The sequence below is a fragment of the Macaca thibetana genome, chromosome 2 (assembly GCF_024542745.1).
Source record: "Macaca thibetana thibetana isolate TM-01 chromosome 2, ASM2454274v1, whole genome shotgun sequence".
Lineage (NCBI taxonomy): Eukaryota > Metazoa > Chordata > Mammalia > Primates > Cercopithecidae > Macaca > Macaca thibetana.
In genome coordinates, this window is record NC_065579.1 from 61,210,750 (window position 1) to 61,233,790 (window position 23,041).

At 36.5% G+C, this 23,041-nt stretch overlaps 1 protein-coding gene across 2 annotated transcripts in view; it reads left to right on the forward strand.

Moving 5' to 3' along the window:
* MLF1 (myeloid leukemia factor 1) overlaps positions 1-23,041 on the forward strand; it is a 919,514-nt gene that overhangs the window by 890,177 nt on the left and 6,296 nt on the right. The window contains exons 3-5 of one of the 2 annotated variants that reach the window (XM_050779889.1): positions 16,104-16,248; positions 20,582-20,665; positions 21,832-21,960. In XM_050779889.1, coding sequence (XP_050635846.1) covers positions 16,104-16,248; positions 20,582-20,665; positions 21,832-21,960 — 358 coding nt within the window. Of the gene's footprint in view, positions 1-16,103; positions 16,249-17,038; positions 17,096-20,581; positions 20,666-21,831; positions 21,961-23,041 lie in introns of those variants that run through there. The other variant, XM_050779890.1, reaches the window with a different exon arrangement.

Here is a 23,041-nt window from a genome sequence, read left to right on the forward strand (position 1 = left end):
CTTAAACACACGTACGTACGTACATACACTACGTTGAAATCATTCCCAAGTGACCTGGAATCAATCTAAGAGTTAAGACATAAACACTTTTGAAGGGGAAGTAGGCAACAATTTATTTTTCCTAGCTCGTGATATATGCTACAGGTAAATAATGTAGAATAGAAAAAGTATGTTTGAGACCAAAGTTTATTCAGTTTGGCTGTGGTTTGTGTCAGCAATTCTAAAAGAGGTAGTAATAGTCATTATCATAGTAAGTAAAAGTACATTTTTCTTGACCTAAATGAAAATACATCCTCATGGAAAATCTGAAAAGTATAGAAAGTTTGGTAGCAGAAATAATACAACCCATTATTTTGATGTATTTTGTTTCAGATGTCCACATGTGGATTTTTATTTTCCAAAATTAGGACCACACTTTATGGTTAATTATTCAGTGCTTTTCTGCAACATATACCATGAACGTTTTCCTAGTCTTCAGATATTCACTAAAGCGTGACTTTAGAGTCTGCAAAATATTGCATCCTATGAACATACAAAGCATATTTCTCACATAAATATTTAACAACATTTTCAAATTATTACCTTAGACTCTTTCGTGTACATGAAATGACTAGCTTGTATAGTATGGGCTTTTTAAAACCTATTTCCAATTTATTTTCCTAGAAGAATGAAATGTTTATTTTCAAAAGAGAACATTATGAATGGGCTAAAATTTTTCATTTGAGAAGAAAAGCCTAGGTTAATTTTAAAAATGTTAAAACAACTCTGTGCTACCATAGAAGTTTTTTTAGCTTTGATCAAAGTGAATTCAAACTTGGACAAAAGAAACATTAAAGCCATATCTCCAAGCATCTGCTGTTCTGGGTAGACATGAATTAAACTCACTAGAAGTCTCAGCCAGATTTATTCCTGAATGGTTCAGACAGGTGCAAACACCAAACTATAGGCTCACTTTTGTTTAATGCATCTTCCAACAGGCAGTCATTTGTTCATGTCACTCAAATAAAATTTTTAGCATTTGCTGAACATATGCATATTCAAGTAAACATTTAAATATTCCCCTACCTCTATAAGAAAGAAAGAAAAACCTGGGCAAATTTTAAATGAGCCATATTTAGTTGATTAATTTTTAGCCCAATTATAATGCAATGAGAAAAATTGATTTACTAAATTTTGTTTCTGTAGAAAAGTAATAGCTGTTTAGCACTTCCTTATTCAAAGAACAAATTTAGTATTTCTTGAAATACTTTTCTTCATTGTAGTCAAATCACATCCACATATCTAAAGAAAAAGTTGACTTAAGTAAGTGTATATTAATGGAAACAAGCATTTTAGTCTGCATACTTTAACCATACTCTAAGCTGTAAATGTCCAGTGAGTTTGGAGCTCTAAGCAAAAGGACCTCCTTTTGAAATGCCTATTTTAAAACATCAGATCGTATGAAATCCTTTAACCTCATGCAGTTATATTTATTATGAAATATTTCAAACATACTGTAAAGGTGTAACAAATACTTTAGAATAATCTGTTTTTTTGAGGTAGGAGTTAGAAAATGTTGCATAGGTAACTCATTTATGCATCTTAGAACTACTTGAAACTCTGTATCTTCAAATAGAAAGTAGAGTGGGGAAGAGGGAGGGAGAGCATTAGGAAAAATGGCTAATGCATACTAGACTTAATACCTAGATGATGGGTTGATAGGTGTAGCAAACCACCGTGGCACATGTTCACCTATGTAACAAACCTGCACATCCTGCATATGTACCCTGGAACTTAAAAAAAAAAAAAAAAAGGAAAAAGAAAAGATTTTGTGAGGTGGAAAAAAAAAGTAAAGTGATACATACACCAAATTTTGAATTCTTAATTTTAAAGTAACTTTTGTTCTTCATGATTTGATTTTGGAAAACACATAACAACTCCCTTTCTGCCTTCTAGTGTGTTAAAACATGAGCTGCTCAGTGTGTACTATTGATCTGTACACACCGAGATTATAAATCAAAATTAATTTTTAAATTGTCACAACTTCTTCATAGTGCTCATTGCATATAATTCTGCTAGAATAGTGATTCTCAAACTTTTAACAAGTAGGAAATCTAGGAATGATAGTCTTAAATTTCCTTTGCCCCTCAAGACAAAAATTCATATTAAAAATCCTACAAGAGTCTGGTATGTGGCTGGGCACAGTTGCTCACATCTGTAATCCCAGCACTTTGGGAGGCTGAAATGGGCAGATTGCTTGAGCCCAGGAGTTCAAGACCAACGTGAGCAACATGTCAAAATCCTGTCTCTACAAAAAAAAAAAAAAAAAAATTTCCAGGAATGGCTGTGCATGCCTGTAGTCCCAGCTAAGGAGGCTGAAGTGGGAGGATCGATTGAGCTTGGGAGGTCAAGGCTGCAGTGAGCCATGAACATGCCACTGCACTCCAGCTGACAGAATGAAACTCTGTCTCAAAATAATAATAATAATAATATTCAATGTAAGAAGCTTAAGGTTACCACTTCATGCTAGTAACAAATTAAAAACTGAACAACCTGAGAAAACAACAACTTTTCTTATATCTAGCAGAGAAATGAAGTCACTGGGCAAATCTCTGCCCCCATAATTGAAGATAGGCAGATCCAGAGAATCACAACTTAACTGATGCAGAAACCTCCTCAGGAACCAGTGTGAGGGTAGTAGGAAAACCTGACCTGTAGTTGACAAATTACTGGAGACTCAGAGTGGACAAGTGTCAGAGTTAAAAACTCCATGGTCCCTCATAATTTTGTGGGTTTTACCTGCAGGAGCTCTACCACGTTCTCACAGTGAATATTGGAGAATATCTTCTCATGCTTCCAGCAGAACAGAGGGGGATGGAAAGTAACCATTAAATATGCCAGAGCGTTCTGTTTTTCTTAGCAAGGCCTGCAGTCAAGAGAAACTTTTTTACCAAAGCCCAGTCTACCTGAGGGAAGGGAAATACCCAACTCCAGCTCCTCCAGCCATCTGATCACACTGGAGGAGGACTAAGGCATACTGCTGAGGTTTACCACCCAAGGTCAGGCTAAGCAAAAGACTGTGAGTTAATCTTATGCCTACAGAACACTTTGCCTCCCCCAGCACCTTATCACTACATTACTAAAGGTCTATTTACTGCAGTTCCCTTTACCCAGTAACTATGTACTACTTCCAACAAAAAATTACGAGGCATACTAAAAGGCAAAAAAAAACAGTTTGAAGAAACTGAACAAGTATCCAAACCATATTTCTAGCAAGGAATATTGGAATTATCAGACCAGGAATGTTTTTAAACTATGATTAATATGCTAAGGGCTTTAATGGGAAAAGCAGACAACATGCCAGAACAGATATAAGCAGAGAAATGGAAATTGTAAAAATAAAATAAAATGCTAGAGACTAAAAACATTGTAACAGAAGTGCAGTGTGTGGTGACTCTCGGCTGTAATCCCAACACTTTGGGAGGCCAAGGCAGATGGATCACCTGAGGTCAGGAGTTCAAGACCAGCCTGATCAACATGGCAAAATCCTGTCTCTACTAAAAATACAAAAATTAGCCAGGTGTGGTGGCGCATGCCTGTAATCCCAGCTACTCGGGAGGCTGAAGCAGGAGAATCGCTTGAACCCAGGAGGCAGAGGTTGCAGTGAGCCGAGATCGTGCCATTGCACTCCAGCCTGGGCAACAGAGGGAAACTCTGTGTCCAAAAAAAAAGGGTAAAAGAAATGAAGGATTCCTTTTATGGGCTTATCAGTGGACTATGAACAGCTTAGGAGAGAATCTCTGAGCTTGGGCATATGACAGTAGAAACTTCCAAAACTGAAAATCAGAGAGAAAAAAAGACTGAAAAAAACCCCCACAGTATCCAAGAACTGTAAGGCAACCACGAAAGGTGTAACAGGTGTAATGGGAGTACCAGAGTACAAAGGAACAGGAGCAATATCTGAAGAAATGAAGACTAAGAATTAGCGCCAAATTAATATCATACACCAAACCACAGATCTCAGAAGTTTAGAGAACACCAAGCAGAATAAATGCAAAACAAACAAAAAACAACTAAGCCTAGGCATGTCATATTTAAACTGTAGAAAATCAAAATTAAAGAAGAAATCTTGAAAGAAGCTGGGGGGGAGGCGGTGGAAAAACCTGTAGAAGAGCAAAGAAAATAATTATGTCTGACTTCTCTTCAGAAACCATGCAAGCAAGAGGAGAATGGCATGAAATATATAAAGTGTTGAGAGGGGAAAAAAAAAAACTCACTAACCTAGAATTCTGTACCCTGCCAAATTATCCTTTAAAAGTCAAGAAGAAATAGACTTTCTCAGACAAACAAAAATTTGGTGAATTTGTTGACAGTAGACCTACCTTGCAAGAAATGTTAAAAGAAGTTCTTCAGAGAGAAGGAAAATCATACGAGTCAGAAACTCTGATGTACATAAAGAAAGCAAGAGCATCAGAGAATAAGTTAAGGTAAAATGAACACATTTATTTTTCTTATTCCTAATGGATCTAATAGAGAACAGTTTGTTCAAATAATAATAGGCACACACACATTTAATGGATGGAATGCCAATCTACGTCTTATAGTCTTCTTCCCTTTCCCCCAACTGTATCTCCCTTCCGGCCTTAAGTCTGCTCAGTAATTTCCAGCAGCAAAATGTTCTTTTCTCCTTTGTGTTGCTAGTTTAAAGCAGTAGTTGAAAATGACTGTATATGACAGGGGAAGAACTAATTTGCAGTCACTCCACTCTTCCCCTCACTTCCCTTTTGGATGATAGATTATTGCCCCCCGGTGCTATTTTGCTGCAGGGAATCTGAGAAATGAAGGAATCAACAGAAAGGATAATGTGAGGACACATGGAGATGGTCACCATCTGCAGGTCAAGGAGAGAAGAGGCCTCAAGAGAAACCAACTCTGCTGACACTTTGATCTCAGACTTCCAGCCTCCAGAACTGTGAGACAATAAATGTTGTTTAAAAAAAAATAAAGGGAAAGAAACAAAGGGAAAAACAAGAAAATTAGCTAGAGAAGCTAATTTGATAGAAAAAAGATGTAAGTCTATTCGCCCTTATAATATAAGAGTTTGGGAAGCATGTAAAAGCAGGAAAGCTACTTAAAAAAAAAAAAAGGGCAATGCAAGGTCTGAGAGACAGAGATGGAAAATGGAAGTCTCAGATACTGAAGCAAACTGTAGGACCAAGTACACATACAGCTACTCCCCCCAGTTCATATCTATGGAAGTAGCTTTACTTTTATTCATTTCCTAACATTCATTAATTTATTTTATTCTAAATATATTATTTCAGACATTTTATAAAAACTGACACCATGAAAGACAGAAGCTATGCTAACCAAACAGAAGAACCAACACTTAAGGAATCAAAGTTAATGAAAAAAAGAAGATTATAGAAAACAGTGTAATTAAAATCTTGAGGAGACTTTTCATTTCTACTGTGACCAACAGAGCTCCAACTGGACCAGCTGTCTTGCAGTTAACTTTATAAGCCCAGGATGAAATACAAAAACAACTTACTGGAGAAGACACTAGAGAATGACCAAAAAGCAGATACTTGCTGGAGAGGTCTCAACAGTTGAACAAAAGGAAAGTTACAAGTCTAGCCTAAAGGCAGGCCCCGTCTCTTACATGTAGAGTGACTAGAACTGTTTGAAGACCTTTAAAGTCTTTTTGACCTAACAACCAAAGACAGAGTTCAGTATAACCACAGTCACTGGAAAGGGAGGGAGAGGAGTCCCCAAAAGGAGAAAGCCAGAGAAGATTAAGCACCAAATACTGTGAATAAATTCTGTACAAATTTCTGTCTAAGGCTTAACCACATACGCATAAGACAGACTCAGAGCAGTTCAGCTAATAAGGATAAATGAACTAAATGGAGATTTGAGCTACCACACGAGAGACAGAATTTGACCTTTAAGGACAACCAGATTAATTACCTACTTTAAAAAAAACAACACTCTGGGCCGGGCGCGGTGGCTCAAGCCTGTAATCCCAGCACTTCGGGAGGCCGAGACGGGCGGATCACGAGGTCAGGAGATTGAGACCAACCTGGCTAACACGGTGAAACCCTGTCTCTACTAAAAAATACAAAAAATTAGCCGGGCGTGGTGGCGGGCGCCTGTAGTCCCAGTCACTTAGGAGGCTGAGGCAGGAGAATGGCATAAACCCGGGAGGCAGAGGTTGCAGAGAGCTGAGATCCGGCCATTGCACTCCAGCCCGGGCGACAGAGCAAGACTCCGTCTCAAAAAAAAAAAAAAAAAAAAAAAACAAACAAAACCACTCTGGAGGAATATATCAAAATCCAGACCCTATACAACATAATATCCACAATGTATGGGTACAACCCAAAATTACTTAAGAGGAAAATGTCACCCATTCTCCAGATTAAAAAATAAGACACTTATCCTAAAAAGACCCATATGTTAGAATTAAAAGACAAGAATTTTAAAGCAGTTGTTATAATTTTGCCCAGTGAAGTAAAGGAAAATATGCTTGCAAGGAATGAAAGGATATGGAATCTCCATAGAGAAAGAGAAAGTGTGTGTGTGTGTGTGTGTGTGTGTGTGTGTTTATGTATACTTTTTTAGGTATATACCCCCCCACCCATAGAAAGTCTAACAGGAATGTCCAGTCTTTTGGCTTCTCTGGACCACATTGGAAGAACTGTCTTGGGCCACACAGAAAATACACTTAATACTAATGATAGCTAATGAGCTGAAAAACAAAATCTCATAAAGTTTTAAGAAAGTTTATGAATTTGGCTTGGGCCGTATTCAAAGCTGTCCTGGGCTGCATGTGACCCACAGGCCACAGATTAGACAAGCTTGGTCTAGAATAATACAATATTTGAAAGAGAAAATTCACTGGATAGGCTTAACAGCAAAATGGAGATGACAGGTGAGTCATTAAAATTGAAGACAGATAAATGAAAGTTAATCTGAAAACCAGAAAAAAATTGGGGGAAAACTCTTTAGAAATCTATATGAAAATAATTGAAATGTCTAATGTTTGGTGTAATTGGAGAAGAGGGAGAGAAATGGCATAAAATTAGTTGAAAAATAATAATGGAAATTACCCAGTATGGTAAAAGATAAAACTCTGAAGAATTAAGAAGGTGTAAGTAAACCTAAGCTGAATAAATATGAAGAAAACCATGCTTAAGTTCATCATAGTCAAACCTCTGAAAGCAAATGATAAAAAGAACAATCTTGGAAACAGTCAGATAATATGATACATTGACTGGATACAAGACGAAAACATTTGAATTACCTTTGACTTATCACCAAAAGCAAGAGGCCAGTAGATAAAGCAATAACATCTGCAGAAAGAAAAACAAACAAACAAAAAAAACTGTCAACCTGGGTTTATCTCGTGAAAATTTCCTTTAAGAATTATGAATGAAATAAAATATTTTCAGGTAAAAGAAAACAGAGAATTTATTGCAATCATATCTACAGAACAAGAAATGTTAAAGTTGTTCTTCAGTGAAGGGAAATTAGATAGCAATTTGGACATTAAAGAAGGAAAGAACAACCTTGAAAATGTTAAATATGTGAATATATATGAAATATCTTGCCCGGTGTGGTGGCTCACACCTGTAATCCCAGCTCTTTGGGAGGCCAAGATGGATGAATTGCTTGAGCCCAAGAGTTCAAGACCAGCCTAAGCAACATAGTGGTACCCATCTCTACAAAAAATACAAAAATTAGCCAGGCACCGTCATGTACATCTGTAGTTTCAGCTACTCAGGAGGCTGAGGTGGGAGGATCACTCGAGCCTGGGTGTTTAAGGTTGCAGTGAGTCGAGATCATGCCACTGCTCTCCATCCTGGGCGACAGAGCAAGACTCTGCCTCAAAAAAAAGAAAAAAAGAAAAAAGAAAAGATCTTGCTGTAGCTCAGATGTTTGACCCTCAAAATGTCATGTTGGAATCTGATCCCTAATGTTGGTAGTGGGAGCAAATGAGAGGTGTTTGGGACATGGGAGGGTGGATCCTTCATTAATAGATTAATACCTTCCCTGGGGGCTAGGGTGAGGTAATAAGTGAGTTCTCACTTAATTGCTTCCCCAGAGAGCTGGTTGTTAAAAAGAGCCTTTTACCTCTCCAACCCTCTCTTGCTTCCACTCTTACCATGTGATCTCTGCACATACTGGCTCCCCTTCACCTTCCTCCATAAGTGGAAGCATCCTGAAGCTCTCATCAGAAGATGATGCTGGCTCCATGCTTCTTCTCAGTCTTCAGAACCAGGACCCAAATAAACCTCTTTTCTTTGTAAATTACGCAGCCTCAGGTATTCCTCTATAACAACACAAAAATTAACTAAGACATATCTTCAGAGTTGGGAGACGATATTATCTTTAGAGATGTCAGAGGGTAGTGCAGCCATTTAACGAAGAACCAGAGATACAGAAAATTAAATTTGTTTAGCAAATGAGTTAAGCAGAATGTTCACAAGCAACGAGTAAATTAATAAGCTTGGAAATTGAGCCAAGGTATTTCTTCCAACATTCAACACAGAATCACAGAGGATGAGAAAAATATGCTTTAAGAAAAGTTTGACAAGGAAGGCAAACAGATAGAAACAAGGTAATAGTAAATACCCAAGGAAGTAATTTAAGAACAATTTCTAGAATTAATGAAAGACTGAACTGTTTTGGAACTCAGATTGAAAAAAGCAATTTAAGCCAGGCGTGGTGGCTCATGCCTGTAATCCCAACACTTTGGGATGCTGAGGTGGGTGGATTGCCTAAGGTCAAGAGTTAGAGACCAGCCAGGCCAACATAGTAAAACCCATCTCTACTAAAAATACAAAAAAAATTTGTATGGCATGGTGGCAGATGCCTGTAATCCCAGCTACTAGGGAGGCTGAGGCAGGAGAATTGCTTAAACCTGGGAGGCGGAGTTTGCAGTGAGCCAAGATTGTGCCATTGTACTCCAGCCTGAGCAGCAAGAGTGAAACTTCGTCTCAAAAAAAAAAAAAAAAAAAAAAGAAAGAAAGAAAAAAGGGCAATTTGGTGGTTGTTGGGATAATTTTTTTTAATCTACACTTGGCGCATGAAAATGCAATTTTGATACATTTAAATATATATAAACAAAATAACCATAAAGCATCCAGAGAGTAGATGTCTTAGAAAGAATGAGAACCAGATTGTCATCAGACTTCTGTTTAGCTACACTAGATGTAGGAGGATGATGGAGCAATATTATCAAAATACTGAGAGAAAATAATGGAGATTTATATACCCAAGCAAGCCATTGTTTAAGTTTGAGTATGAAATGAATTTAGACGTAAGATACTAATTTGTGTACAAATTACTAGATGTTAGAATCCAGGAAGGAAATAATAAGATACAAGAAGCAGTGGTAATTCAGAAGTAAACCATCCTCAACTTTTCTTGATGGAAAGAGACTGAACTCTAGAGCGCTATCTCTTCCCCTATTCTTTCAATGGAATTGTTTTTTCACCATTTTTCCATTCCTTGGAGCTAGCACAGGACAGATTAAAAACCCCAAATAGCTCATACCTGAAGTTTTGAACCTGAATGACTTGGAGTATAATGGTTGTGCCTTTAATAGAAATAGAGACATGAAAAGGAAAAGCTGACTAAGGAAAAAATGTGGAAATATAATAAGGTTTCGAGTTACTAGAATGTAAAAAGGCAAATATTTAATCATAGCTTTATCATTATTTGTAATTTATATTCTGAGTACTTTGGAAAGTATGTCAACTTCTTGGCCAATAGGACATTGAAAATTAGCTTTAGACCTCCAAAGTTCAGGGCTTTATCCCCACTACCTGGAACTGTGCCTTTTATATATGTGTTCATTAAGTATTTGTTAAATAAAGGAGACAGTTTGCATTAAAACAAGAAGAAATTGAATGCAGATTCCTGACAATATTGTTGAATAGATTGAATGCTTGCTAAAATGGAGATTAATGGGCCATGCTTAGTGTATACTGAATCAAAATTCCAGGTGTATGTCTCAGAAATCTGTAATTTTAATAAGTACCTCTAGTGATTTTTTAAGCATGTTCAAGTTGAAGTAGTCCTTAGAGGACAGGGAAGAGAAGAGAAGAGATAACGGATTAAAACTGGAGAAAGCATGTCTTTAGGGGGCAGTACTTTCAACATTTTAATGTCATTCATTTTTAAAAGATGTTTGCCCATGTACTTGGGGTTCAAGAAGGGACAGACACTGATGGGAGCTTAAGTAACCAGCTCCAGGGCTCAGTCCTCACTGGCTACCCCAAGATGAGAGTATCAACATTTTGAGACACCAGACACCTATCTGTAACACTCAGAAGCTCTGTAAAGGGCAGGAAGGAAAAGGAACGATTAAGAAGTTTATCAGTCAGAGTTCAAAGTTAGAGATACATCAAAGTTAGAGATACATGCTGCTGAAATTCAAGGAGGAAGAGGAATGACCTTTGGGTTTCAGTAGTTGGAAGGTCAAGGGAATCCTTGCAGTTTTAATGCACAGGTGAAGGGAAGGAAAAAGGCATCATCACGTCATTCTGACTCATGCCTCTTTCTTCCAGATTTAAAGGATCTTTAATTAAAGGAGCCCTCTTGGATAATCAAGGCTAATCAAAGTTACCAGAACAACAATCTTAATTACATCTGTAATGTTAATTCCCCCTTACCATGTAATGTAACATATTCACAGGTTCTGGGGGTTAGGACATAGACATCTTTAGGGGAACCATTCTGCTTACCACAGATATGTTCCTTAAAAATAACAGTATTTAAAGCAATTTCTAGAAAAACCATCCAGCTCTTACTGCCCAGTCTACATAGTTTCAGAAGTTGGAAGTGCTGTTAAAATACAGCTTTTTATTAACCTGGCACTATTATGTTGAATGGTATGTCTATGAATGATGATTAAGAGTGATAGCGTGAAGAATACAAGCTTGAATTAGGACAAGTCAAAAAAAGATATTGAAAGCATCAGCACTTGAAGAAGTATCCACCCCAGTGGCAGCATTCTCTCTATACTAATGGGCTGATTTGTAACTATTATTTCCTGTTGTAATTCAAGGAAATGTTTGAGTTTTTTTCTGAGACTATTGAAAGATTACAAAATTAAATAAATAATCAGAATTTATGACATCTATGCCAAGGAGAACTGTTTTAATCTAGTGAAGAAAGGCTTCTCATATACATTCCCTCCCTCTTCCCAAAACTTTCCTGTTACGCAAGCTATTATCTTTTTCCCTTTAGCACTGAAAAATCTTCAAATAGTCATCTGTATGTGTCTTTTACTTCCTTGTAGCTCATTCACTTATTTCTTTACAAATTTTAAAATAATTATGTTGATTATTCTAATGTACCTTCTGAATTTCCTGTCTGAAAGTTTGTTATCTTAATATCATCTGATATCAGTATTTGTTTATGGCATGTTGCAAAATATACTGATATTGTTGAACTTAATTTTAATTAAGAATATTATAAACTTGATTATATGTGTCTCTGGTAAGCTAATGAACCCACAAATTTATGTGTGGTAAACAGCTACTAAGATAGCTTCCAGTGATCCCCACTCCCTGGTATTCATGCCTTTGTGTAATCTCCCCTTGAACATGGGCTAGGACTTACTAATTTGTTTCTAATAAACAGAATACAGAAGAAGAGATAAGATGTCACTCCCAAAATTACATTTTTAAAAGAGCATGGCTTGGCCAGGCACGGTGGCTCATGCCTGTAATCCCAACACTTTGGGAGGTCGAGGCGGGCAGATCACGAGGTCAGAAGATCGAGACCATCCTGGCTAACACAGTGAAACCCCGTCTCTACTAAAAATACAAAAAAATTAGCCAGGCGTGGCGGCGTGTGCCTGTAGTCCCAGATGCTGGGGACGCTGAGTCAGGAGAATGGCGTGAATCTGGGAGGCAGAGCTTGCAGTGAGCTGAGATCGCGCCACTGCACTCCGGCCTGGGTGACAGAGCAAGACTCTGTCTCTAAATAAATAAATAAATAAAGCGCATGACTTCTGTCTTAGGTGTTCTCTCACACATGGTGGCTTACGCTGGAGAAAGCAGTTACTATAATGTAAAGCAGCACTGTGGAGAGGCCCACCTGAATGAGCTTAGAAGCACATTTTTGACACTAGCCAACAGCCATGTGAAGGAACTTGGAAGTAGATTCTCCACCAGTCAAGACTTGAGATGACTAAAGCCTCAACTGATAACTTCATTGCAGCCTACAGAGAGGCCCTGAGTCAGAACTACCCACTTAAACTGCTCCTGATTCCTAATCAATAGAAATTGTGATATAACAAATGTTATTTTAAGCTAAGTTACAACAGCAATAGATAACTAATACAAGGATAACACATTTAAAACTGCCCTCATTCTAAGTCATCAGTTTTGATGGTTTCATCTAAAGACAGGAAAATGAACTACAAATCTACAAAAAGTTTATACATCTGTTTCTGCATCATAAGAAACAGATATTTATAGATATTTGCAAAATTTTGAGACCACATTCAGGATGGCCTCAATTAAGACATAAGCTTCTATGGCATAAACCTCATTTGAAGGTGTAGTTTCTCAGACATACAGGTGGTCTTACTCTGCAGCAGCTGAAACTGAAGCACAAGAAGCCCTTGGAACTATTGTCAGGACATGTAAGTCCCATGTACTAAAATACTTGGGCCAGAGAAAACCAAGTATAGTTTAAATAGGAGTTTCCCCTCCCCTGAAATCAAAAGCCACTAAGGAAGAACTTCAAGACTGCAGGTATTGGTTGCAGTGGAGATTTTTCTCTGTAGAAAGCACCAAGGTGAGCCTTTAATTAAGAATAGTTAGTAATTTTGCCAAGAAATGGTAGGGGGGACCCTCTGATATATAGGATGGTTCAAATTCCATAAACATTATTTATTTATTTATTTTTAATGTTTTTTGTTTTTTGAGATGGAGTCTCACCCTATTGCCCAGGCTGGAGTGCAGTGGTGCGATCTTGGCTCATCACAACCTCTGCCTCCTGGGTTCAAGTGATTTTCCTGCCTCAGCCTCCCAAGTAGCTAGGATTACAGGCACCTGCCACCACACCTAGCTAATTTTTGTACTTTTAGTAGAGACGGGGTTTCACCATGTTGGCCAGGCTGGTCTCAAACTCTTGACCTCGTGATCCGTCCATCTCGGCCTCCCAAAGTGCTGAGATTATAGGCGTGAGTCACCGCACCCAGCCCTCCATAAACATTTATAACGTATACTGTGTGTCAAGCACAGAGGTTGGTAATATGAATGAAGATACAGTTCCTAGTCTAGAAGAACTTATACTCTAAAAGAGGAGTGAGACTTTTGTATATTTTAAAATTAAAATTTAAGAACTTGCATTAGTTTCCTATTGCTGCTATAACAAATTACCACATCTTTAGAGACTTAAAACAACAAATTGTCTTATGGTGAAGATCAGAAGTCCAAAATGGGTTTCCCTGGGCTAAAATCAAAGTGTTGGCAGGGCTACATTCCTTCTGGAGTTTCTAGGGGTGAATCTGTTTCCTTGTCTTTTCTAGCGTCTAGAGACTGCTGTGTTCCTTGGCTTTTGGCCTCTTCCTCCATTTTAAAAGCCAGCAGTGTAACATCTTCTGATTATGACACTACTATCTCCTTCTCATAAGGATCCTTGTGATTACCTTGGGTCCATTGGGATAATCCAGGATAATCTTCCCGTCTCAAAATCCTTAATCACATTAGCAAAATGTGGTAAAAACTGAAGGCCTAACAAAGATTCATGGTTGTTTGGCTGAATACATTCATGTTAAGAGAATGAAAAAGGCAAGTCCAAGACTGGGAAAAATTTAAAACCTGTATCTGATAAAAGTCTGTGTCCAGAATATATAAAGAAGTCTTATAACGTGATTTTTAAAAATGGGGAAAGTATTTGAAAAGACAGTTCTATCAAAGAACATATATGAATGACAAATAATACAAAATAAAACCACAATGAGATGTTATGACACTACGACTCAAATGGCTACAGTTAAACATCTGACTATCCCACATTTCAGCAAGAATGCAGTGCAACTGTAACTCTCAGTTCACAGTTTTTATAAAATTTACATACTCTTCTAATACAGGCCAGCAGTCCTTGCTCTTAGGTGTTTACTTAAGACAAATTAAATATACACAAAGACTAGTACATAAATATTCATAGTAGCTTTATTCATAGTAGCCAAAAACTAAAGACAGTTTTGTGATTATGATATTGATATATGTATGAACTTAGCAATAAAACTGAATGAACTGAAATAGGGAACAACATGGATGAATTACAGAAGCATTATGCTAAGGGAAAGAAGCTAGACACAAAAGATGACATACTATGTGATTCCATTTTATGAATTCTGGAAAAGACCAAACTATAATGACAGAAAGCCTATTCGTGGTAACTGGGGCTCGGAGCAGGTAATTATCTGCAAAGAGACGAGGGAACTTTTTGGAATGATGGAAATGTTCTACATCTTAATTATGGTGGAGGTTATGACTGCACTTTTTAAAATTCATCAAACTGTACAACTAAAATTGGTAAATTTCATTGAATGTAATGAAACAAGGCTGAATGAAAACATCTGTCTATACACACAAGCACAAATCCAGTTAAGCAGTTTGCTAATCTTAAACTCACACTTGGAACAATTATACTTTTTTTAACCTCCAAGGTAATGTATGAGTAAATCTGAGGTCTTTTGGAATAGGTTTATGTATATAAATACTATGAAATTCAGAGGAAAAGCTCTTTCTACTTGGACTTACGAGCAGAAGACAGAATTTTTAAGCTTCGTCTGAGCTGGAGCTACAAGGAAAATTCCTTTTTTTTTTTTTTTTTTTTGAGACAGAGTCTGGCTCTGTCACCCAGGCTGGAGTGCAGTGGTGTGATCTTGGCTCACTGCAACTTTTGCCTCCCAGGTTCGAGCGATTCTCCTGCCTCAGCCTCCCGAGTAGCTGGGATTATGGGTGTATGCTACCACGCCCAGCTAATTTTTGTGTTTTTAGTAGAGACGGGGTTTTACCATGTTGGCCAGGCTGGTCTTGAACTCCTGACCTCAAGCAGTCCACTTGCCTCAGCCTCCCAAAGTGCTGAGATTACAAGCATGAGGCACCATGCCTGGCCAAGAAAATTTTTTAAAAAACTTTCTAGCTGCTTTATGATGACATCAGAGGATTGAAATTAGAAGGGGGAAGGGTGACCTAAGAAGAATGTAACTGAAGTGGAGAATCTAAAAGGAGGCCAGACTATTGGAGAGGGGATTCCATTGGACTGCAGGAAAGCATAAGATTGCCTTGGTAAAGTGAGCTTCAATCATGGTGTACCTTAAGTTCTAGAATAAGGAATAAGGAATTGATGAGTGGGTCAGTAACTGTCCAACTGGAACAAAGTTGGAAAACCATTGTGATAAAGTAAAAAAAAAAAAAAAAAATAGGTTCTTGAATGAGACTTGTGACAAAAGGGTAAACATCAGATTATAGAGTGTTGATATTTATTTTTATGCAGTATGGGATAAAGGTGTAGTTTTTATTATGCTTTAAATGAATTATATTGGATAAAAACAGGTTTTCATTAATTTTATTTATAACTACAGATGTTTCTCAACTTATGAGAAGATTACATTCCAATGAACCCATCGCAAATTGAAAATATTATACATCAAAATGCATTTAATACACTTAACCTACCGAGTATCATCAGAACATATACATTAGTTTACAGTTGGGCAACATCATCTAACATAAAGCCTACTTTATTATAAAGTGTTGAATATCTCATGTAATTTATTGAGTACTATACTGAAAGTGAAAACCAGCATGGCTGTATGGATCCTTGAAGTGCTGTTTCTACTGAATGTGTAGTGCTTTCATACCACAGTAAAGTCAAAAAACCTTAACTTGAACCATTGTAAGTAGGGAACCATCTAATAGTGGATCTTTATGAGATAATTCTATTTTTGTATAAAATAGAATTCTCTTCTACTCTTCTTGTATCTAACAAACATGTTAGCCCAAAATAATTCTTTGTAGTATTTAACTGCCTGCTTACTATTTAAATTCCAACACTGAATCTTTCATGATTATGTATATTTTCAACAGTGAGTCCATTCTTGCACACCGAGAAAATATGCCACAGATGATGAGAAGTTTATCTGAACCCTTTGGAAGAGACTTGCTCAGTATCCCTGATGGTAGAGGGAGAGCTCGTAATCATAGAGGACATAATGATGAAGATTCTTTGACTGTAAGTTCTTTTTTTTAAGACAGTTAGTGAGAAGACCCTGTAGGAATTTGAAGAAAATTATTACAGAAGTATATATGTATAATGATAGGATATGACTAATATTCTTGTTGTAGAAATCACTATTATATTAAAGGGGGGAACTTTGGAAAGGTGAATTCTTGAACAGTGACTTGTCAGCTATATAGAATTCCACTGTGCTAACCAAAACTTTTAGGTCCATAGGGTTATATATTAGAAGCAAAACTTAAACCATTATTTTTTATATTTATGTGTATGTTTCTCACCTTATAATTTCCTCCAATATCTGAAATGAGAACAGGCAAGGAAATATCCTTTCTCTCCCATACTCATTGTTTTAATACTTGAAAATCGTATCAAAAGCTACAAAGGATTGTCTTTATTGGACCAGGAAACACTAATCTTCTATAATCTTACCTCTGGACCTTCAAAGCTTAGATTAACCTTTAATTGTTTCTCGAAAGCCTTACAACTGAAATATATTTTCATATGTCTTGCCTTAGAGCAAAGCTAGAGGTTACAAACATACTCAACTAAAATTTTTTAAAAAACAGGATATTTATATATCATAACCATATTCTTTTTTCCCTTTTTTTTTTCTGTTGCTTTTTCAGCCTCAGGAATAATAGTTCTAAGATAACAAGCCTTCAGGGGTTTCTATAAAGATGAATCTCAGCAATTGAAATGTAGATATTTGAAACTCAGTAAACATTTAATTGGTAAATTGAGAAACTTCTGTATAGTAAATGTCATAATCAAAATGAATTGGATATTATTTTTCCAGGCAATGAGTTGTTCTCTTGTACCTTTTGGCAGTTTTGGTGGTATGGTTCGTATCCTAAGACACAAATCATTTTAGCAATATTTTCTGACAAATATTTATTTTTCATTAACTCAAGCAGACTAAATTGGCCTGCAGCCTCACTTTCATAATGGCTTTTTAATATTTGTACTGAAAACCTCTGTTTCAAGTATCAAACTTACCTTAAAAAGTTTAAGCACATGTTTCCTGAAGTAAGTCATTTCAACATATATAAAATTCATCTTCAAAAATAAGAAGTAGATTTTATTGGATGAATATTTGCTTGATTTACAAAAGGGATCCTCATAGTTGTGTTTGAAAGTTGAGGACTTCCACATGCTTATGATTACTTTCCAAAAGATTTTTTAAAAAGTACTAAACTGTAGATAGATAAGCACAACATTTGGAAAAACACAGATTGACTGCTTTCTCTAGGATTTTGTTGCCACCTTGCCCGTGCAGCTTTTTCTTGTCTGTATTTAAGAATGGCTGCTGTGCAACCAGCATTTCTATCACCTGTTTCTTAGGGTTTTTGTGCTGTGTCTGTGATGCTAGCTTCCAACACACTAAAAGCATTCTGGGGAGTAGCAGAAAATAACATGAATTTGGAACATTTGTATCTACAGTCTCATGAAACGAGTTTTTTTTTTTTTAATTATTATTTTGTGCTACAATTGAATCATTTGTTTCCTTGAAGTTTGACATAAAGGTATAACATTCGTCCCTCCTGACCAGTGTACTTAGTAAGACAAATGACAAAAAAAGCAGTTATAACACAGAGTTATGAATAAAATGATCAGGAAGTTCAGCATGCTATGGGAGCACAGATGGAAAAAAGCACCTTTTGAGGTAGGGTGGGTCAGTCCAAGCAGACTTCCTGAACTTTAAGGATTAGTAAAAGTTAGCCTGAAAAGGAGGGAGGGGAAAGGAATACTGTTCAACAGAGAGGAAACAGCATTTGCAAAGACCTGGAGGCTAGGGAGCTAAAACATGTTTAGTGTCACTTAACCCTAGAGTATGAGTTGAACAGTAGATATTGATGAGGAAGAAGAGGTATCCAGAGACTTCTTTGGGCCATAGTAAGTAGAGTAAACAGTATCTTAAGAGCAGAGGAAGCAGTGATGACTTATGTCAAAGGGGTAATAGAGTTCAGATTCTTGAAAGATTAGAAGAGACCGTAGTGGAGGCAGGGAAGCCAGAAGGCTGTTGAAGCATTCTTGGTAAAGTATTAGTGATGGCTTACTTCTACTAGGTAATGTCTGTGGTGATAAAAATGAATTACTTCATTTGAGACAGTTAAAAGGGTAAATTGATAGAATTTGGTGATTGATAGGGTTGAAGGAGCAGTAGAGAGGGAGAAGGGGAGTATCACACCCATTTTTCTGGCATGAAGAATAAGGTAGATGGGAATGCCACTGAGATAAGGCATTGATTCAGTACAGATATAGGAGTGGGGTGGTCAAAACGATCATTTTAGTTTTGGGTGTTTGGCATTTGAGCCATCTGTGGGTTTTCCAGGTAGATTTATCTGGTAAACTGTTGGATATATGGATTTGAGCTGAGCTAGAGATAATTTGTTCATTCATTCATTCCACAAATATTTATTAAACCCTCTTAAGTGCCAGGAATTATTATATATGTATTGGGGATATTGTAGTGAATAAAATAGACAAAATTGCCCTGCCCTCAGAGAGATTACTTACATAAAGTGGGAAGACAGACAGTAGTAAACAACAAAATAATTTCAGATAGTCACAGTACCCTGAAGGAGATGAAACAGGGTAATGATATAGAGATGGGGGAAAGTGAAGTAAGGATTAGACAGGTGACCAGCAGTGGCCTTTCTCAGGTGGTGATACTTGAATCATGAGAAGGAACTAACTAGGCTAAAAGTCAGGAAGAAACATTTAAGGCAGAAAGAGGAGAACGTGTACAAAATTTTTGAAGGCCTTAAGGGCCCACTGAAGTCTCAACTCCATTTTGTACCCAAACTTTTTGTCACTCCAGTGTGTTGGGTCACCCCAGAGCAAGTGCAGATACATCTTTTGATGGTTGATTTGAACGTGAATTGAGAAGAGGACAGAAATACCCAAATGCCTAATCTTTTCCTCTCTCTCTTTTTTTCCTTCTTTGGGTTAACCCTTCCATATCTCATGATAATAAGAATGGATTCTCAATCTAGTGTTAAAGCAAATATTCAGAATATTTCCTGGATTGCGTTTGCCTCTCTGAAATGCAGAATTAATTCTACTTCGGTCCTTTTTGTACCCAAATATATATTAGTGTTTCCTAAATGTGCCTTTGTTGTTCCCTACTATATTAAGTGCAGGTTCTAAGGAGGAATTTGGTTTTCCCACCTATTTTACATTATTAATATCTGTAAAAATCCAATAGCAATAAAAGACAGAGACACAAACAGAACTTAGAGGATTCAGAGCTCTGCTTGCTTGAACAGAGAAGTTCATTAAACCAAGCAACTCATTCTGTTTTATAACAGGTGATTTACTGGGTAATACATTGGAATGTGTGCTTGACTTTTATTTTCTGGTGAGTCTTCCAGTGATAAAACCTAAAATCAATGGTAGATTTTAAGACCTAAAATCAGTGGTAGATTTTCCTAGAGCAAAGTTTCTCAACCTCAGCACTATTGTCATTTTGGGCTGGGTAATTCTTTGTTCTGGGAGACTGTCCTATCCGTTGTAGGTTGTTAAGCAGCATCCCTGACCTCCACCCACTAGATGCTAGTTATAGGCTCTCCTCATCTGTGACAGCCAAAAATGAGTATAGTTATTGCCAAATGTCCCCTGAGAATCAAAATCAATCTTGGTTGAGAAACTACTGTTTACAGGAATTCTTAACTGTTTTTCTGAAGACACATACCTCGTGCTTCAAGGGTATAGCCTACTGACCCTTCAGTAGGCAGCAAATTGAAGGCCTATTAGTAAAGTGAATTGGCTTCTGTCACCTGGATCCTACTATGATGAGAGGAAGGCTGGCTACTTACTTGAGGGGCAACTTCTATCAGCCATGTGGTACTGCTGGAGGTGACACTGGCATCTTATACCCAAGTTTTATTTATTTGTATGGTGGAGTATTGAGAGATAAAAAGGAGAATTATGAAAATGATCATATGCTGAAGAATATATCACTTAGTATTTAACATATACCAAATTGTGTTTTGAAAAAGTGAGTAATGAGTGATTAGATGTGTAGTGTATGTGTATTTATGCATGCACATGTATGTGTATATATATACACGTGTGTATATGTTTATAATGTTACAATTCCCTAATTATTTGTATGCTGTCTTTTTGGGATTTTGTGTATGCTTCAATTTTCTCCTTAACTAATCACTGTTATTATATCCTCTTTAAGTTATCTTTGTCTGGTTGATTACTGCATGAGATTTCACTAAATAAATTGGAAAAAAATGTTTTAGCTGTTTTGGAAGATGTATTTGCATCTTTTGTGTTGTTACTTATAGTTAATAACATACTTTCTGATATTCTGTAGCATACAGATGTCAGCCCTTTTCAGACAGTGGACCAAATGGTGTCAAATATGAGAAACTATATGCAGAAATTAGAAAGAAACTTTGTAAGTACTGAAAACAAAGCATTGAGAACATTGTGTATACTTTGGTATATTCTATTTCATAGTGGCTTTCAAACACTTTTTTAACCATAGTGGTTAAAAAAGATATCTTACATGATTAACCCAGTAAGCAATATTTGTATACTTTATAAATATATTTGAAGCACAAGTTTCATGAAAAAATGACTATACTATTTACAGTATATACGGTTATTTTCTAGTCTATTTCATGTTTTAAAAATTCTGGTTACAACACACTAAATTGAGTTCATAACCTCCAAGTTTGAAAAATAATAAATTGAGTTCATAACCTCCAAGTTTGAAAAATAATGTTAACTTTCAAAATTTTTTTAAAAATTGGAAAAAAATTGACCTCAAAAACATTGATTCTATTGAAAGTCACTATTGTAAATGAACATTTTATTTGAATTTGCATAATTTTATTAATAACCTGTCTACTTAAAAGGATTTGTAACATCTAAAGAGTTTTAGGGTTTTATAAACAACTCTGAAAACAGAAATTTTAGGAATGATGTTTAGGTATAGATCCCTAATAGTCCAAATACTTATAAACTAGTACTATAACAGTACTCTCTATATTAACATCAAAACCAGTCACTTGATTTGATCTGAAGAAGACCCATAACATTCTAGTCATCCAGTTTGAATTCTATGGATCATTTCAGAATGCCCAAATAATCTAGGGCATTATTGGTTTTAGTAATGTAGCAATCTGGTACCTACAGGAGGAAACTTGATATATAACTAACTGATTGGCTTGACGTTGGCAAGATTACGCACAAGGGTCAACCACTGACTATAGAAGTATCACAGGTTTGGGGGCATAGCATCTTCATTGAAATCTAAGCCACAAGCACCCAAAGACTTAAGGATCTCTGAATTAGTCACTTACTAGTCTTTGTAATGAGAGTGGGATGATGGTACCTAAAATGGACGACCATCAGGACCCTCTAGGGGTACCTTTTTTTTGGGTGGAGGTAATTTTTCAAGTCACTTCTCACTTGAGAACCTGGGTGTGCCCTTTGACTATACCATATTGGTAGTTTAGTATCCTTAGTAGAACTTACAGCTAGTGTTACTTATTTGAACTCTCTGGCAATAATTATTTATATTTGACTCGACCGAATTTACAATTTGTTTACCTTTAGGGTCAACTTTCACTGGATCCAAATGGACATTCATTTTGTTCTTCCTCAGTTATGACTTATTCCAAAATAGGAGATGAACCACCAAAGGTTTTTCAGGCCTCAACTCAAACCCGTAGAGCTCCAGGAGGAGTAAGTTTTCTATAAGCATTCCTAGAGCTTTATAAAGTTAGGGGATGATAGACTGTCTAGATCAAATTATAACTATTAAAATTTAATCTGGTACATGATGGCGGGGGGACAGGAGGGCGGTGTGGGGGTCGGGTGTAAGGTAGTCCTCACTGTGGAAACCATTAAAACTCAACTGTATTTACTCAGTTTGTGGCGATTTTTCGTGCCCCCACCCCCGTGAGGGTGCCTTTTTTCATGTAAATATCTATGGATGTTTATTACCTTTACATGTTGACAAGGTAAACAAAAACACGAAAAGCCTTTGTTTCGTGAAATAATGTCTATTTTTAAGTTTACATTTGAAGTGAATTAATTTTTTAACTCATGAAATATTTGAAATGTACAGAGAGGATATAGAGAATAACATAATAAGTGCCCATATTCGTGCCACCCAGTTTAATCATATCATAACATTTTTCTCTATTTGCCTCAAATTATCTCTTGCTTTGTTTTCTTTTTAAGCAAAAATGTACAGAGGCAGTTAAAGCTTCTAATACATTCCTCTGAGGTCTGTTTCCCCTTTCTCCCCTTCTCAGAGATTACCATTTTCCTGTATCTGGAGTTTATCATTTTCATGCATGTTTTTACAATTTTATTACTTATCTTTCTATCTTAAAAAAATGGATTATTTTCCAGATTTCCCAACATTACATAAAGGGTATCATATTGCATGTGTCCTCTGCAACTTGTCTTTGCTGAGTAATATACTTCTGAGATTTATTCAACTTGATACATGTGGCCCTGGTTTCTTTAACTTGTATATAGTATCCAAAATACGAATATATTATGATTAATACGCTTCTGAGATTTATTCTAGTTGATACATGTGGCCCTGTTTTCTTTAACTTCTACGTAGTATCCAAAATATGAATGTACCATTATTTTTAAATCATTTTCTGTCGATAGATATGTAGGTGAGTCTAATCTTTCACTAATTCATCTTTATACACGGCTCCTTATACAAAGAGTCTAGGAGTGGTATTGCTGAGTTGTAGGGTATGTGTACTTTCCTCTTTACCTAGCATTTCCAAGCTACTATCCC